Source organism: Lynx canadensis, chromosome B3 (assembly GCF_007474595.2).
Source record: "Lynx canadensis isolate LIC74 chromosome B3, mLynCan4.pri.v2, whole genome shotgun sequence".
Taxonomy (NCBI): domain Eukaryota; kingdom Metazoa; phylum Chordata; class Mammalia; order Carnivora; family Felidae; genus Lynx; species Lynx canadensis.
In genome coordinates this window covers 41,488,666-41,507,052 of record NC_044308.2, presented here as the reverse complement: position 1 = coordinate 41,507,052, position 18,387 = coordinate 41,488,666, and the positions used below count along the sequence as shown (strand labels likewise).

Below are 18,387 nucleotides of genomic sequence, written 5' to 3'. Positions count from 1 at the left end.
AATATTTTGGCCTCAGGACCCCTTTATCCTCTTAAGAATTATTGAGGTGGGGGTGCCTAGGGGCTCAGTCAGTTGAGCCACCAACTCATGATTTCTGCTCAGATCATGATCCCAAGGTCGTGGGATCAAGCCCTGCATCTCTCTGGGCTCCTTGCTGAGCGTGGAGCCTGCTTAAGATTGTCTCTCTCTCCCTCTGTCCCTCTCCCCGCTCTCTTTCTCTAAAATAAAAAAAAAAAAATATTGAGTACTCTGAAGAGCTTTTGTTCATGTGGGTCTTATCTGTAGGTATTTGACGTATTAGAAGTTAAAACTGAGAAGAGAGAAGAGATGGGAGATTGAACCCTGACTGGATGAAGCCTCTGGTCCTAGACCTCCTTAGCCATTCCTTGCCCTGTGGCTTTACTTGAGCCAGGAAACTTCCCTTCCAGGAGAACTTGTTCTGGTTGGGTTTCTGCCAGTAGCAAATGAAAGAGGCCTTAATGATACATCCACAAAACAATTACAGAATAGTCTAAAACAGTAAATAAAGGATTACATTGAGTATGACAATGCTGCCCCCCCCTTCATTTGTCATCCATGGAGAGAGAGGGCTTAAGAAGGTAACTATCACCACAAACATTTATGTTAGGTATTTCATTTAATTTTCTTTACAACCCTATGAAATGCTTGTTTTATGCCCATTTTACAGATGAGAAAACTGGGGCGCAGAGATTGAACAGCTGAGTCGCTGAGCCAAGACAAAATCCGATTCTCATTCCCAACGTCATAGTTCGGGCCTCGCATAATGATTTTCATTTTATAGGACATAGACCTGTAGCACAAGCCTTAATATTTTCAATTTCCCGATTTTTTTTATCCATCCTCTTGCCTTGGGAGGGGAGCGGTCTGCACAACAGATCTCTAAAATACCAATTGTATTTGGCTCTGGTCTGTGTGCCGTGAAGAGAACACAGCTGAGGTTCAAGTTAGAACGGCAATCATTCTTTTGGAGATCTGTAACTGAGGAGCTGCGGGAGGGGGCTTGGGATGGTGCTGATAAGGAACCGCAGGAGAAGCCAGATAACGCACTCTGCAGATAATCCACAGGCTGCGCCACAGCAGCATGAAGCAAAGAAAGCATCGCTGCTCCGGGTCCGGACCGGAGACAGACGGGAGTCGTGGGACTCAGATTCCGAGGTCTGGATTTGAAAGGCGCCCACACACAAAGAAAACGGTGAACTTGAGTTCCAGCGACACTACGCGCAGAGTTCGAAAGGGGACCCTCCTTCCCGGCAGGGGTGGAAACGTCTAATCCACCAGGTCACCGAGCCCCGAGCAGATCCTCTTTTATCCCTTGGGGCTGGTCGGACAGCCCGCGCTGGGCACGCCCGAGACTCCTCAAAGGAACTACAAATCCCATCAAGCCCTGGGACGCGGGCGGTGATGACGAAGCCCCCTCGGATTGGCCGCGTGGGGCGGGGCGCGCAGGCTTTCTCCAAGGGAAGGGGCGGGTCTCAGGGCGGGGCGAGCGGTGGTGGCTCGGCGGACACGCCCCCTCGCCCGCGGCCCCCTCCCCGCCTCTCTCCGCCGCTTCTCTAGCTCCCCGGTCAGAGGGCCGGAGCGAGAAGATGGCGAAGACGTACGATTATCTGTTCAAGCTGCTGCTGATCGGCGACTCGGGGGTGGGCAAGACTTGCCTCCTATTCCGCTTCTCCGAGGACGCCTTCAACACCACCTTCATCTCCACCATCGGTGAGGGAGGGGCCGCGGCCGGGGACAAGGAGTGAGATGTGGGGGGCGGGTGCAAGGCGGCGGGGGAGAGGGCTGGAGGAGGGCTTGGGAGCCCCAGGGAGGGGACCCCGGGGACGGCAGGGTGGCGAGGGCAGTGGGAGAGGGTGAAGGCGTGAGGGAGAGGGGCGGGCGGGGACGTGAGGCTGGGGAGGGGGGAGGTGAAGAGGGAACTTGGGGGCAAAGGAAGGGGAACCAGAGGAACAAGGACTGGGGGTATTGGGGGAAATTAGAGGGTTGGGGGGGTGACAGGGAAGGGTCTTAGCAGGACAAAGTGATTGGAGCGGGGGGGGGACACACGAAATCTCATGGAGAAAGAGAAGGGGATAGTGGGTGTGAAATGGATTAAAAGACAGGAAAGAGGGAGGAAATGTGAAGGGGGAAATGAAGCTTTGGGGGGAGTAGGAGGGACGTGAAGTAAAAGAAGGGAGGACATCAGGGACAAGAGAGGTGAGAACCCGACAATCGGAAGGGAATTCAGGGGAATGAGTGATCAGGAGGTGAGGGATTGGGGGCACTGGCCGCAAGAGGTCTGGATCCCTCCTCCTGGGAGGGGCAGAACAAAATTGCAGGATGGGGAGCACAGTTCAGGGGGCCAGAGTGAGGATAGGTGGTGGAGAAAGTAAAAGAGAGCTGGGTGTGAGACAGGGGGCAAAAGGGGAAGCGGAATATACAGTTGAGAGGGTGTACAGAGAAGACGGAGAAAATGGGAAAGGGAGGGGAAATGGAAAGTGTGGGGCACAGGACTTTCTGCAGTAACCGAAAACACTGCTTACCATTTTCTCCCTCTTCTTCCTTCGGATCAAGTGCCCGAGAAAGAGCAAAAAGTGACTAAGGGTGGAATAATGTCTACAGGATATTAAATTGTTGTGTGAGTGTTAACGGGTGTTAAGAGAATTGGTGACTCTTGGGAATGGTGTGGTCAGGAAAATATGGTTCACTCCTTTACTACCATCGCCTAAGAAGCAACACTTCCCAACTTTTTAAATTCTTGGGCTTGAATGTTTAATAACTTCTCAGCAGAGGAATTGATCTTACATTCTGCCTGCCTCCCTATGCATTTTGCTTTGGTTTTAATTATTACTTGCTAAATGAATCACAACATGCACTGTACCCCCTCCCGCCCCCCCTCCCCCCCAGTTGCTTTCAATTGATTCAGTTTTTCCTGATCTTGGCTGGGAGCTGTCCTTTCTACTTTTGTACTGGCAAGACTTTGTGTTCAGGTAAAGAGATCTCTAACTTACCATAAGCTGAAGAGCAAACCAAACTGGTGTTTTTTCTTTTTTAAATTTTATTTATGTATTTTGAGAGAAAGAGCACAGGAGTGGCAGACAGAGAGGGAGAGAGAATCTCAAGCAGGCTCCGTACTGTCAGTGGGCAGCCCAGTGTGGGGCTTAAACCCATCACCCGTGAGATTATGACCCGAGCCAAAATCAAGAGTCACACGCTTAACTGACTGAGCTACGCAGGTGCCCCAAAACTGGTTGGAAGCTGCCTATACAAGTGACCTTAACATCATTTCCTTTATTAAATAGCTGCAGTTAATTAAGTACCTCAAGAATCTTAGCTTTTGGTTGGGTGATGTCTGTGGTTTCTAATAGTAGCTCACTTAAGCACCTTTCACATGGTTCTTACAGCATATTTCACCATGAACTTCTGGGGTTATTACGGGGCTAGTGCTATGGTAATAATTGTATGTGAGTATTGTATGTTTTAAGGATTATTTACCATTAAAAAAAGAATATTTGAATATAGAGTCCTCTTAAAATTAAGAGCTGGAAAATTCTTTGGTTTGTTTGTTTGTTTGTTTGTTCTGGCCTCTTTCATATGGATTGAGTGCTCTGATTCCCCCCCCCCCCCCCATGTTATGATGTCTGGGCTTAGGGAAGTTTGAGTTGCAAGTTCTTGGCAGTCATTCTTGAGTGGGACTTTTTCTTTTCTGAGGAAGCAGATTTTAAATGTCATGTCTCAAGTATATTCCCAAGAGATTTGGTGGGAGCTGTCACAGCAACCAAAGGACAGTAGTTTTTGATGCTGGTACTAATTTCAAAACCCCAAATAAACCTTTTTCACTGTTGAATGCATATTGCAGTCCAGATGGTAAAGGACAATTTCTAACAAGTGGAGTGGGTAGCCTTTTGTCCATTCTCTATGTGACCCTCCCAGAAGCATTCTCTGTGTCGAAAGTGAATGAGTCTCGCTGATGCTGTTTCTGGTAAGCTCCTTGGATGACTTTTGCTCATTTGTAATAGCTTTATTAGTAACCCCCCCCTTTTTTTTGCCCTAATTTTCGTTCCACATTTCCTCTATGAGTATCTGCTTCCTTTTGTGATAGTAGCTTTTAAAAATTACTTTTCATGTTGTTGGCTTAGAATCTTTCTTGTGTGGATTTTTTTTTTTTTATTGCAATTGGTTCGGTGAAGGGTTGCAGCCATGAAGGCAGGAATACCAGTATCCTGAAACTGTGTAGAACAGAAGGGAGACGTTAAATGGGGTGAGTCTCATATGTGATCTTGCTCTTTATATTTTCTGTGGGGTGGATGTGGTTAAAAGAGGCTCTGAGCTGTGTCTTCAGTTGACGTGGAGGAGGGGAAATCCATGCCTCTTACTTAGCCCCAGAACCCGACAGGAAGTGGTATCACACTGCCTTCAAACAGCAGGAAAACTTGTATACCTGAAACCTAATGCTTTGCACTTGAAATTAAGCTGGGAAAAGAAGGTGAATGTTAACACCATTCTAGTGAAAAAAGTTCCACACATTCTTCACTAACCACAAACGTAGGCTTGGAGTGTCCACATCTCTAACAGCCATATCCACTCCCCCTCCCCACCTCCTCCCCCATCCCCAGGTGATCTGAAGTTGTTGAGGTAAGAGTTGGTGGTCTATCTCCTTCCAGTCATAATTGTTTTTTGAGGTACCCAATTGTGTAAGTTCCTGGGTTTCTCCTAGGTTCTGCTACAGCCTTGCTGACAAAACTTGATAAGGTCAACGTCACAGGAAAGAGTCATTTCTTAATGCCTGAGGGGTGTGTGTGTGTGTGTGTGTGTGTGTGCGTATGTGCGCGCGCTCGTGCTTTGGTACCTACGTATGTGTGCTTGTTTCTCCCCATGAGGATACACGTTAAGTCTTAATTTTGCTCTGTCAAAGTGGAAGTCATTTTTTAAAAAAGGCATCTGCCATCCGTAGACCCTGTTTGATAGTGGTTTGGCCATCACGACAGGAAGGAGACAGTCATTTTGATTACAGATACTTTTGTCTCACACACACAAGAACTTTCTTCTTACTTCTCTAAGGTCCTGCTACCTTCTCTGATACCCTGGCTTCCCTCATTTCCTTTCTGCTCTTGGGGGTGGTGGAGGGTACATTTTCTCTCACCTGACCTATTGGGGATCTTTCAGTGTATCAGTCAGATAATATTTGTTGACTATTGAGTAGGGATGTTTTATCCGCTTGAAATTATAGGCCCGGTGCCTAGGACCAAGCAGCCTTTCAGTTCAGATGTTTGAGAACTGAACAAAGTTTTTCGATTAGCTCCCCCAAACCTCTTATGTAATCATAATTAATGTTTAATTAAATGTCTGTAAAATGTGACATTGAGACACTTAGGAAACAGTAGTACGGTCGGCTCTGCATCCTAATTCCTATGGGATGTGGGTGCAGTTTATTATCCGTATGAGGCCATACTGACACCTTGGAAAGGCCTGTCCTGAGCAAGGTACTGATGGAACAGAAAGAGAAAACCTAGCCCTGTCCTTTGACTGGACAGCGTGAGCGTCTTCCCCTGGCTGTCTCTCCCCTGCCCTCCCCCCTTCTTCCTGTTAGGGTATTTCCTGAGTGGTTTCGTTATTTAGTTTAGTCATAGTTTGACAGCAGAAAGAGTTAGAAATTATCTACTTTATACCCTTGCCCCAATCTTGTAAATAGGAGCACGAAGGTGAAGTTGACAGCGTCAAGATCACGCAGCCGGGAGCAGCAGAGCTTCTAGTGAAGCCCCGAGTTCAAGTCTGTGTCACTTTTCACAGTTGAGCTGCTGCTAGTTTTGATCAGTCTGATCATCTCCATAAATCCAAGTCACCGCCTTTCCCAGGGAGGAATTAGATTTTGCACATGCGTTTTTCTGTGAGGAATTTCTGCTGGGATAACTCAGCACATTATAGCTGTCCTTTGCCCTTTCTTTTGTGTCCATAGTTTCAGATTGGGAGATCAAAGTGCATCCTGTCATTAAAGTTCCTTCCATGTGCAAAATAACTAATGAAATCATGTTAATGGCCGTGTGCTGGTTAATTGTCGCTGCCTGGTCTCATCAGAGCACTTTTCCATGTTTTATTCTGTAACAGTGCATTTTTTCTTTCTTGGATTTGCTTTTCCTAAAATCAGGGCTTGGCAAACTGTGGCCCCCAGGCCAAATGTGGCTTGCAGATTTTGTGCCATCAATAAGCAAAGAATGCTTGTTAACGTTTCTAAAGAGTTATTAAAAAATAAAACAAAGAAGAATATGCAACAGAGACCATATGTGTTCTACAAAGCTTAAAAATATTTACTCACTGTTCCTTTATAGAAAAAGTGTGTCGACCCCAGCTTCAAATTAAAAACTGTTTTTGGTTGGTAGCAATTCAAGGCTTTTATCAAGACTTATTGACTGAAAAACAAACTTTGTCATATTTACATTTTTATCCAAGATGTTATCAACATTTGGCTGAGCATAATTCAGATATGTAGAGCAAGTTGATTTTAATTTTCATAGTTGTTTTCCTTGGTTTCAGACTCTCAAACAAAACTATGCAAGGAACATGCAACTTCAAATTGAACACTTTGTACATAAAGCTTCATTTTAATGTCATCGTGTTCTTTCAAAGCTGTCAGTAGGTTCTCCATCTAAGTGATAGCTTTGATAACCATACTATTTCAGAAAAAGTAGAACTTACTGCTTGATAATAAAGGGTTAAATTTACCTCCTCAATCAGTGTTTTAGTGCATGAGAAAAGCCATCCAACATATTAAGAATGGGTGTGGGGAAACTGAGTCTTGGATACAATATGGATATGTCCTAAGAATAAGTGTACTTTAAAAAGAGTTTTGCCAACTGTTCTATTTGGCCGCAAATCAGGGAGGAGGTTCTCTGGGCAACAGCACTGGCATTGTCTGGACCCACTGAGAAAGCTGGAGGGAAACAGGTTTGGATATTGTCTTAGGGGGAAATAAGTCTAGCCTTTGAAGACCAGGACAAATTTAGCAGTTGATCTGTGAATTAAGTCCCATAACTGAATCTGAAAAGAACCATGGAGCCAGAAGTGGAAGACCAGGGGGCTGCTGGCGTGGCCTGAGGCTGGCTCTAGTCTCGGTCTGCCTGCCTGCACACACAGCCATCTGGGGCCCAGCTCTCTTGGGTGTAGTAGAATTGGGAATATTTTGCGGGAAAGAGATTTCATACAGGATGAGTGGAGGGTTGGAGTGGGGATGGAGAAGTAGATTTTCAGGGGTGAGTAATATTGTGGAACATAACATAATAGGGAGTTTGTGAAATGCAAGTAGCCGATCAAGTGGACTGGTTCATGTTTGGTGTTAGGGAGATATACGGCGAATTAGGAGAAGCAGTGGGGTCTGCGATCCGTTCATGTCCTGGCATCTGCCGTTCCTAGTGTTCTGGCCTTGGTGAGTCACTTGTCCTTCTAGGCCTTAGTTCTTTCATCTCTAATAGAGTCTAATAATATTATACCAACTTTTCAGGGTTGCTGTGAATTGCCTAGGGGCAGGAATCAAGCCTTTATTCACCTTTTAAATCTCCAAGGCCTGTATTAAATGACTCATCAACTGAACGAATGAATGGCTGGATGGATGAATTGTGAAAGCACTGTATGAGCTCTACAGCATTGCTTGAGTTTTGGTTATTATTCCCTTCCATAGTATTATAATTACAGTATGTCTGAGATAAGATCAAAAGGGCTTAATCTGAATTCTTAACTCAAGAATGCCAGTAGAAAACGTAAAGGGATGTTTTAGACTAGGTACGATATCACTTATCTTTCAGTCTCCATAATAAGCTGTTTAACACCTCGCTTCCCACCCCCCACTGACATAAATACCAAATGGAAAATGAGTGGCATCACTGGGTTTGCTTCAGAAGAGCTTTCAGCTTTGTCTCTGCCCATTAGCTTCACACAATGCAACAGATGCCTGTTAACAGTTTCATGCCCAGTTTTAATTAGCAGATGGAGCTCTGTTTGTGTCTGTATGCTGCCTAGCGCTTGTTTGAATGACAAGGTAGTGAGTGGATTGGAACCAGGCTGGGCATTTGGGTTGAATAAAGCCAAATTCTGTTTTTCAAAAGATGAATATAAATATTTATTGTATAGAACTTCTTGTGTATCTCACCAGAGTGGCATAGCGTCCAGAGTAAAACTAATGTTTGCAGTTACGTTTTCCGCTCTTATTGCCACTTTATTTTTTTTTTTTTTTTTTTTTTTTTTTTTTTTTTTTTGTTTTATTTTTTTTTTTTTATTTTTTTTTTTTATATGAAGTTTATTGACAAATTGGTTTCCATACAACACCCAGTGCTCATCCCAAAAGGTGCCCTCCTCAATACCCATCACCCACCCGCCCCTCCCTCCCACCCCCCATCAACCCTCAGTTTGTTCTCAGTTTTTAACAGTCTCTTATGCTTTGGCTCTCTCCCACTCTAACGTCCTTTTTTTTTTTTTTTTTTTTTTTTTTCCTTCCCCTCCCCCATGGGTTCCTGTTAAGTTTCTCGGGATCCACATAAGAGTGAAACCATATGGTATCTGTCTTTCTCTGTATGGCTTATTTCACTTAGCATCACACTCTCCAGTTCCATCCACGTTGCTACAAAAGGCCATATTTCATTTTTTCTCATTGCCACGTAGTATTCCATTGTGTATATAAACCACAATTTCTTTATCCATTCATCAGTTGATGGACATTTAGGCTCTTTCCATAATTTGGCTATTGTTGAGAGTGCTGCTATGAACATTGGGGTACAAGTGCCCCTATGCATCAGTACTCCTGTATCCCTTGGGTAGATTCCTAGCAGTGCTATTGCTGGGTCATAGGGTAGGTCTATTTTTAATTTTCTGAGGAACCTCCACACTGCTTTCCAGAGCGGCTGCACCAATTTGCATTCCCACCAACAGTGCAAGAGGGTTCCCGTTTCTCCACATCCTCTCCAGCATCTATAGTCTCCTGATTTGTTCATTTTGGCCACTCTGACTGGCGTGAGGTGATACCTGAGTGTGGTTTTGATTTGTATTTCCCTGATAAGGAGCGACGCTGAACATCTTTTCATGTGCCTGTTGGCCATCTGGATGTCTTCTTTAGAGAAGTGTCTATTCATGTTTTCTGCCCATTTCTTCACTGGGTTATTTGTTTTTCGGGTGTGGAGTTTGGTGAGCTCTTTATAGATTTTAGATACTAGCCCTTTGTCCGATATGTCATTTGCAAATATCTTTTCCCATTCCGTTGGTTGCCTTTTAGTTTTGTTGGTTGTTTCCTTTGCTGTGCAGAAGCTTTTTATCTTCATAAGGTCCCAGTAATTCACTTTTGCTTTTAATTCCCTTGCCTTTGGGGATGTGTCGAGTAAGAGATTGCTACGGCTGAGGTCAGAGAGGTCTTTTCCTGCTTTCTCCTCTAAGGTTCTGATGGTTTCCTGTCTCACATTTAGGTCCTTTATCCATTTTGAGTTTATTTTTGTAAATGGTGTGAGAAAGTGGTCTAGTTTCAACCTTCTGCATGTTGCTGTCCAGTTCTCCCAGCACCATTTGTTAAAGAGGCTGTCTTTTTTCCATTGGATGTTCTTTCCTGCTTTGTCAAAGATGAGTTGGCCATATGTTTGTGGGTCTAGTTCTGGGGTTTCTATTCTATTCCATTGGTCTGTGTGTCTGTTTTTGTGCCAATACCATGCTGTCTTGATGATGACAGCTTTGTAGTAGAGGCTGAAGTCTGGGATTGTGATGCCTCCTGCTTTGGTCTTCTTCTTCAAAATTCCTTTGGCTATTCGGGGCCTTTTGTGGTTCCATATGAATTTGAGGATTGCTTGTTCTAATTTCGAGAAGAATGCTGGTGCAATTTTGATTGGGATTGCATTGAATGTGTAGATAGCTTTGGGTAGTATTGACATTTTGACAATATTTATTTTTCCAATCCATGAGCAGGGAATGTCTTTCCATTTCTTTAAGTCTTCTTCAATTGCCTTCATAAGCTTTCTATAGTTTTCAGCATACAGATCCTTTACATCTTTGGTTAGATTTATTCCTAGGTATTTTATGCTTCTTGGTGCAATTGTAAATGGGATCAGTTTCTTTATTTGTCTTTCTGTTGCTTCATTGTTAGTGTATAAGAATGCAACTGATTTCTGTACATTGATTTTGTATCCTGCAACTTTGCTGAATTCATGTATCAGTTCTAGCAGACTTTTGGTGGAGTCTATCGGATTTTCCATGTATAATATCATGTCATCTGCAAAAAAGCGAAAGCTTGACTTCATCTTTGCCAATTTTGATGCCTTTGATTTCCTTTTGTTGTCTGATTGCTGATGCTAGAACTTCCAGCACTATGTTAAACAACAACGGTGAGAGTGGGCATCCCTGTCGTGTTCCTGATCTCAGGGAAAAAGCTCTCAGTTTTTCCCCGTTGAGGATGATGTTAGCTGTGGGCTTTTCATAAATGGCTTTTATGATCTTTAAGTATGTTCCTTCTATCCCGACTTTCTCAAGGGTTTTTATTAAGAAAGGGTGCTGGATTTTGTCAAAGGCCTTTTCTGCATCGATTGACAGGATCATATGGTTCTTCTCTTTTTTTTTGTTAATGTGATGTATCACGTTGATTGATTTGCGAATGTTGAACCAGCCCTGCATCCCAGGAATGAATCCCACTTGATCATGGTGAATAATTCTTTTTATATGCTGTTGAATTCGATTTGCTAGTATCTTATTGAGAATTTTTGCATCCATATTCATCAGGGATATTGGCCTGTAGTTCTCTTTTTTTACTGGGTCTCTGTCTGGTTTAGGAATCAAAGTAATACTGGCTTCATAGAATGAGTCTGGAAGTTTTCCTTCCCTTTCTATTTCTTGGAATAGCTTGAGAAGGATAGGTATTATCTCTGCTTTAAACGTCTGGTAGAACTCCCCTGGGAAGCCATCTGGTCCTGGACTCTTATTTGTTGGGAGATTTTTGATAACCGATTCAATTTCTTCGCTGGTTATGGGTCTGTTCAAGCTTTCTATTTCCTCCTGATTGAGTTTTGGAAGAGTGTGGGTGTTTAGGAATTTGTCCATTTCTTCCAGGTTGTCCAATTTGTTGGCATATAATTTTTCATAGTATTCCCTGATAATTGTTTGTATCTCTGAGGGATTGGTTGTAATAATTCCATTTTCATTCATGATTTTATCTATTTGGGTCATCTCCCTTTTCTTTTTGAGAAGCCTGGCTAGAGGTTTGTCAATTTTGTTTATTTTTTCAAAAAACCAACTCTTGGTTTCGTTGATCTGCTCTACAGTTTTTTTAGATTCTATATTGTTTATTTCTGCTCTGATCTTTATTATTTCTCTTCTTCTGCTGGGTTTAGGCTGCCTTTGCTGTTCTGCTTCTAGTTCCTTTCTTATTGCCACTTTAAAATTACATCAGGTAGAAAAAAATTACCATTTTTACGGCTTCGGTGAAGGCTTTACTGTCATCAAGTGGCTTTCTTTGAAGACCCATTTCAATATTTTGGCATGGTGTGTTGAGGCATATGCAGAGCCGGGCTGAAATAGACTTCAGCACGAATGCCAGGGCTGGCTGGTTGGTAGTGGCCCCCCAGCATGCTGCCTGGTGTGGAGTTCTGAGCTCCTAACTAAGCTCACCAAGACCAAGGGCCCGATGGATTCCTGACCTCTGCGGTGGTGACTAAGGGAGAGAATGGGTGGCGTTGCCCTACACATTTGCCGTCTCTTTTCTCAAGTGAATAGGTAGCTATTTGTGGTCCATCCTGTTAGGGCTAAATTTCAGTAGTGAAAATGTTATCCTGGAATGATAATTGGATATACTGTACGTAGAAATGTGTCCTTTTCCTCTGCTCGGTTTTTTTTGGGATTTGTCTCATTTTGAGTTGAATTAATAAGAACCTTAATGGAAGGTGCCTGATTGTCTTTAGAGGAAGAAGTGTTGCAAAGCAACGTAAAGTGGTGGAAACAATTGGAAACTGTTCTCTGCAGCAGACCTGTTACTTGGCTGCAATGAAACACCTATTTTCTTGGTGTGTTGACTGTAGCATTCTGCATCAGTTTAATTAGGCACTCTGGTACTTACCTGTAGCCGAACCTTGGGACATTTTCCAAGTAGCTCTCCTTCCTCAGCCCAGAATTTTAATTCTTGGTACCCAGGAAAAAATGCTAAAGCTCTCTATGTCCTCATGTTCATCAAATTTAGTCTTGCTATCATTAAGAGACAGGCTATGGCAGTGCTAGTCGCAGCCCTGTGACAGCATTACAGGACTGAAGAGCACTTTGCAAATGCCGGGTTAGGTATGAAATCCCGCCTCATCATGATAAACACAACCACAAAGCAGTTAAGCAACGTGTAGTGTTGCATAGCTTTCTGCTGGCAGAGCTGAGACTGGCATGACTTCCCCGCATTTTGCATATTTTGGCAAAGAACTTGGCAGTAATTATTTTAATAACTTATAGATGTTTTCCTGATAGATAATGTAGAGGGACAATCTCTAAAATATAATATCAAGTTTTGACGTGAGATTTAGGATGATCTATTTAAAAGTTGAATTATAAGGGGTGCCTGGGTGGCTCAATCAGTTGAGCGTCCGACTTCGGCTCAGGTCATGATCTCACGATTTGTGGGCTTAAGCCCCACACTGGGCTCCGTGCTGACACCTTAGAGCCTGGAGCCTGCTTTGGATTCTGTGTCTTTCTCTCTCTTTGCCCCTCCCCCCCGCTTGTACTCTGTCTCTCTCTCTCTCTCTCTCTCTCTCAATATAAATCAACATAATAAAAAAAATAAAAATAAATAAATAAAGGTTGAATGATAAGAGTTTGTTTCTTACAGCCTTGTGCAAAATTTGTCTGGAATAGGTATTACACAATATTGTAATCTCATATACACAAAAACACAAAGTCCATCACAAAAAAGAAAAAAAAAGTTTGCATTGTGAGCTTTCTGTGACTAACTCTACTGTAATTTGTTTGCTGCCTATGAATTTGGATGGGGTAGCTGTTTATGGTTTTCAACAAAGAATTTTTTACTTTTTCTTTTCTAAAGGTCTCTGAATAAAATCTTCAGATGGCATGGAAAATAATTTTTTATTGAGAGTCAACTCTTTCAGTTTTGGAATGATTCAGACCACTGTCTCAGTACAGTCTCGGTTAACACCTAACCCTTACCAGGGTTTGGGGACAGGGGTTGGATTGGGAGAGGGAAGAGAATGAAAACAACGTTCTACCCTCCTCCCCCTGTCAGTTTCTCTGGCTACTCCTTTAGTCTCTTTTGGTTTTGTTAGTAGTTGGAGAAACTATTGGATAAGGAGTTAGAAACTTCTGCCGGTAAGAGTGTGAGGACTGGGGGGTTCCTGGGTGGCCTGGTAGGTTGAGCGTCCGACTTTGGCTCAGGTCCTGATCGCATGGTTCGTTAGTTCCAGTTGCGCGTCCAGCTCTGCCCTGACAGTGCGGAGCCTGCTTGAGATTCGCTCTCTCGGCCCCTCTTCTGCTGACTTCTTTCTTTCTCTCTCTCTCAAGATAAACTTTAAAAAAGAAAGCGTGAGGATTGGGGCGCCTGGCTGGGTTGTCGGTTAAGTGTGCGACTCTTGATCCTGGGGTTGTAAGCTCGAGCGCCACGTTGAGTGTAGATTATTTAAAAATAAAATCTTTAAAAAAGGAAATAGAGGCGCTTGGATGGCTCAGTTGGTTGCGTATCTGACTCTTGATTTCAGCTCAGGTCATGATCTCATGGTTGCTGAGTTCGAGCCCCATGTTGGGCTCTGCCCTGACAGCACAGCCTGCTTAGTATTCTCTCTTCCCCTCTTTCCCCCACTGCTCGCAATCTGTCTCTCCCTCTAAATAAGTAAATAAACTCTGAAAAAAACAAATAAAAGAGTGTGAGGATTAATAGTGACTTTTGACTTCATTGCTCCCTTACATTGTTTCGAACTCATTAGTAAAAAATTGGTGCCTGTCTCAGTCATAGCCGGTAACGAACAGTGACAGATGAGGTGTCATCCACAAACAAAATAATTTGAGCGAGTGTGTTTCCTATTTTGTCTACTTACTTTTGTTTTGAAAATTTCAAATCATACAGAAACATGAAAAATTGGTGGGACAAGCAAAATAATTTCTTTCACTTCCAGAAAATTCTATTATAATCAAATTTTAAGACATGCATGTATATAATATCAGAGGGGTGTCTCTATCTTGGCCCTTCAGCCTTCAACTTTGATAAATACCATTACATTTTAAATTTGTTTTTTTTTTCAATATATGAAATTTATTGTCAGATTGGTTTCCATACAACACCCAGTGCTCATCCCAAAAGGTGCCCTCCTCAATACATTTTAAATTTGCGTTGTGATCTCAGTATGTGATTTATCACAGTTTTTATTCCAATTATCTGTTATTGCAGAACGTATAGTACCCTGAAAAACAATTGGTGCATGTTTCCAATCAGCCCTGCTGAAGCCCCTCCCCAAGGACAGTTAGACTGGGCCCGTTTTCTCATTGTGAAAGGCAGATACAGGCTTCGATGGTTTTCATAGTCTCTTCTGGCTGCATCATCCTGCGAGTCTATGAAATCAAGTAGTGTCTGTAAAGAAAAAAGGGTTTGTCCTTTCAGTGAATGACTGTGGACGAGGGTTCTTCTTGCAGGTGGACACTAGTGTCTTGATGACTTGAAGACAGAAGGAAGAAATAATGGCACTAGTTAATTCAAGCCACGCCTGTGTTGATGTTGTAAATCGGTTAAACTTTTTGTAGTCCTAAGGAGACTGCTGAAAGACTTTGAATCCTGTCTTTAAAAAATGCTTTTGCTTTGAATAATAAAGCTAAATGTCACCAGACAAATAACCATGTGAAGGTTGTAAAGAATGTTTCTGTGAGAAGAGACGCATAAAGTATTTTCAAATTCTCTCATTTTCTTCACATAAAACATGGTCAAGTAGGTGAAAAATAATCTAAAAAGGTAGGAAGCTTTTTGCTGCTTAGGTATGTTGGTGCTAAATTTCCATTTGACGCTTGGGGGGCCTGAGACCAGCGGGCGTGGGGATGGCTCCAGGTCACCCAGAGCCAGGCCTTGGGTATCAGTTTTCAGACGTCAAGTCTCTTTTCTCTTGCATATCATCTGCCTTCAGTTCCCTTGCTATGAAAAGACACCAGTGGTATAGCATAAAAACTGGACATTGTCAACATTCTGTGGTAAAAAATTCAGTGTTTGAACCAGGAGATGTAGGGGCCAAACACATCTCTGCCCTTGATTAGCCATTTGCTTTTGGTCAAGTCTTTTAACTTCTTCTCATGATCTTTGCTTTCTCGCCAGTAAAAAGGAGAGACCGCGGGTGGGGAGGTTGCTTACAAAGCTTAGGGTGAGAACTGCAGAGATTTTGTTAGTCATTTACTACTGTCAGAAACGAAGTCATTTTCATTTTCACTACATTCACTCCTTCAGCAACTTTATTGAGTCCCCCAATTTTGAGAGGGGGAAAGGGTAACAAGTATTCGGGCAGTTTAACACAATGATGAAGACGGCTCCAAAGTAAACATAAGAGGTTGTGAAAGCGCAGAAGAGAAAGCTTCTAGGAGGAAATGGCATCTAAGCTAAAATCAGAACCTGAAGGAGTACTTAGTTGGGTAGAATGGGAGAGTGCTGGGAAGGAGGGCTCCCCCGCTGCAGGTGTACCAGACAACTTCTGGAAGAACTCAGGGCATCCGGTCTGGCTGAAGCCTCAAGTGAGGTGGGAGGTAAAGTTGAACAGAAATTAGAGGACATGTTGTGATGGGCCTTTAAACCCGCTCAGGGGTCTGTCCTGAGAACAGCGGGGGTCACTGAGGGTTTTATGCAAGAGACCTGTTAGATTATCAGACAGTATCAGTTGCCTGTACCTCACTGGGACCCTCATGTTCAACTCCTCAATGATCACCTCTATGGACAGAAGTTGCTATCTCCCTGCTCTAGACAAGGAAGCTAAAGTTCTGAGAGAGTAATTGACTTGATCAATCGCATGAGTCTTAGATGAGCCATGAGCACACTCTGTCCACAACAACCTGCTCTTCTCAGAATGGGTCCCGGAGTTTTCCATGGGCCAAGTGTGTTGGCACTTAGGCTGGAGTAGCAGGGCCTTTCAACGGTCTGTCACAACTGTGTAAACTTACTTGAGAAGTTTATTGCACGGAAAGACGAAATCAGCCTCTCCCTCGACAAGCTCCCACGCGGCTAATGCAGATATGCGTTGCATTGCCTCTTGGCCCAGGGAGTTCAGTGGACTTGCGGTTTTGGGTTGTCTCCTGGCCTCTAACCCAATCCCTTAGGAAGCAGGCAAACATGTGCACAGCAGAACGGGGGCAGGAAGGGACCGAGTTTAATTATGAATCCAACTCTCTTGTGAAAAGGGAACTAATTATACCAGCATCTCAGCACTGTCTCTCCACATGGGGCCGTTGGTTGTTATGCTTGTATGTTGTTGGCCTTAGATAGATGGCGATGTGCTAGGAAGAGCTGCTTTAATTGTGAGCTTCTTTCCTTTGACAAATTAAGTTTAGACTTTGTGCTAGCCTGTCCCTTTCTTTTTTTCAGGGTGAAATCGTCTGTGCTTTGGGTTCTGTTTGTAAAGCCCTGCTTGGCAGCTTTCCTCAGAATCACGGTGACATTGTAGGCCAGACTGACACCTGATTTGTTTGCTAGCCCTGAGTCTGCAGCATGCTGCTGCGGGCCAAAAAGCAGAAAGGCCCAAGCAGCTAAACTTGATAAAACAAAGTCCATTTGCTAAAACCTATGAAGTTGCCTGCTGGGGAGTCCCTAGGTCTCTCATTGAGCCTTTGCATTCTTGATTTTTACAGTGGTCCTTTGTTTCTCTGAGCCCTTAAAAGCTCAGGAGCAGAGCTGAGATCCTCCTAGAGGCAGGCCACCAACATCAGAGAGAAAAAAGTGGCCTTGTGCTACTGTAGCAGTGGCTTTCAGTATATGACTGTGGGCAAGTCAGTAGTCAACTTCCTTGGCCTTCCCATTTCTTCAGAAGCAAAAAGGGCGTGTTGTGTTCAGTACACTCAAACGACTCTTCCAAAACTCTGATCCTAAGTGATAACCAAAGGATCCACTGACAAGGGGGAAAAATAGACTTAAGAACACGAAATAACATGGTGTAGATAAAAGAACTTGGGCTGCTGAGACAAACTCTCAAGTGAAGTCCTGTTTGAGAGCCTTGGGCAAATTATTTAAGCATTTTCTTTATTGATCAAGGAAGGATGGGAACGCCCTTTTAGGTTTTTTGTTTCATTTTTTATTTTGAGAATGAAATGCATTATAGTGTGTATATTATCTTAGGTACATGGGACACACACAAAAGAGGAGTGCGTGTGAGGGAACTCAGTCCCAGTTCACTGAGGGTAGACCCAGACAGCTGTGAGGGAGGACGCTGGCAATCCCTCAGGCTTCCTTGTTATAGCACTTGCTTTCAATAAGAGCGAACATTTATTGAGTGTCTGCTGTATACTAGGCACAGTTCTAGGCATTTTACGTGGATTAACATTTTTCATGATTGATCCATGTAATTCACAAAACAACCTCTTAGATGCGTTGTTGTTATTTCCATTTTCTAAAAGACGTAGTGGAGAAACAAAATAGTTGAATAACTTCTCTGGGGCATATAGGCCGGTAAGTAGTAAAACTGACCCAGATTTGAATCCAGGCAGTCTGGTTCCAGAGTCTGTGTTTTTAACCACTGTGCCTTTCTGTGCCACCAGCAACTCAGAAATATTAAAAAAAAAAAAAAAAAAAAAAGGTTAGTTATCTTCAAGGAAGCGGTGTCAACGTGGCACCACTTCTGACCAGTGACCAAGTGGTGACATCACCAAGTCTTTTGACCTCCTTGGTATCAGTTTTCCTTTGTTGCAGAGGTGGTTTAATGATGGTACTATATAGTAAAGCAGTTAGCATAGGGTCTAGCATGCAGTCAGTCTCAGTAATTACTGAAGGGTTTTGTTTTTTTCCAGGTAATTTAGGAAGCCCTTGTTGGAATGAGTTCCATAAAAATTATGAATGGGAACATTTTGGTTAGTTAATGAGGTGTGCTTCAGTTTTCTAGAGAATTAGTTCTTACGGTTGAGGCCCACATGCATTTTATGAAGCTAGAATTAGAAATATTTGTCTTTAGCCTCATCGTCACAGTGGAGGTGATTGTCCCTGGCCTTAGCTGGCGTTAAAGAAGGTGTCCAAGAACAGCCCTTGACCCCAGGGGCAGCATGTCAGTGTAATGTAAGGAGCAAATTCTCTGCAGCCTCTGGCTGCTGCAGACTCCCAGGGCATCTTGAATTCTTCCTTTGGGTGAGAACAAAAACAAAAACAAAAAACAGTGCAAAATACCCTGTCTAGGAGGGACAAATGTTTCAATTTAAATATTCCAGCTCAATGTCCTC

At 43.3% G+C, this 18,387-nt stretch overlaps 2 protein-coding genes across 3 annotated transcripts in view; both read left to right on the top strand.

Annotated features, from left to right (window-relative positions):
• Positions 1–1,028, top strand: part of LOC115515836 — a 29,639-nt gene extending 28,611 nt beyond the window's left edge. For both annotated transcript variants that reach the window (XM_030317994.1, XM_030317992.1), the window contains one exon: positions 689–1,028. In XM_030317994.1, the coding sequence (XP_030173854.1) occupies positions 689–715 (27 nt within the window). In that variant the 3' untranslated portion in view covers positions 716–1,028. The remainder of the gene's footprint in view (positions 1–688) is intronic.
• Positions 1,029–1,555: 527 nt separating this feature from the next.
• Positions 1,556–18,387, top strand: part of RAB8B (RAB8B, member RAS oncogene family) — a 60,786-nt gene continuing 43,954 nt past the window's right edge. Inside the window, exon 1 of the mRNA XM_030317997.1 lies at positions 1,556–1,731. Coding sequence (XP_030173857.1) covers positions 1,608–1,731 — 124 coding nt within the window. The 5' untranslated portion in view covers positions 1,556–1,607. The remainder of the gene's footprint in view (positions 1,732–18,387) is intronic.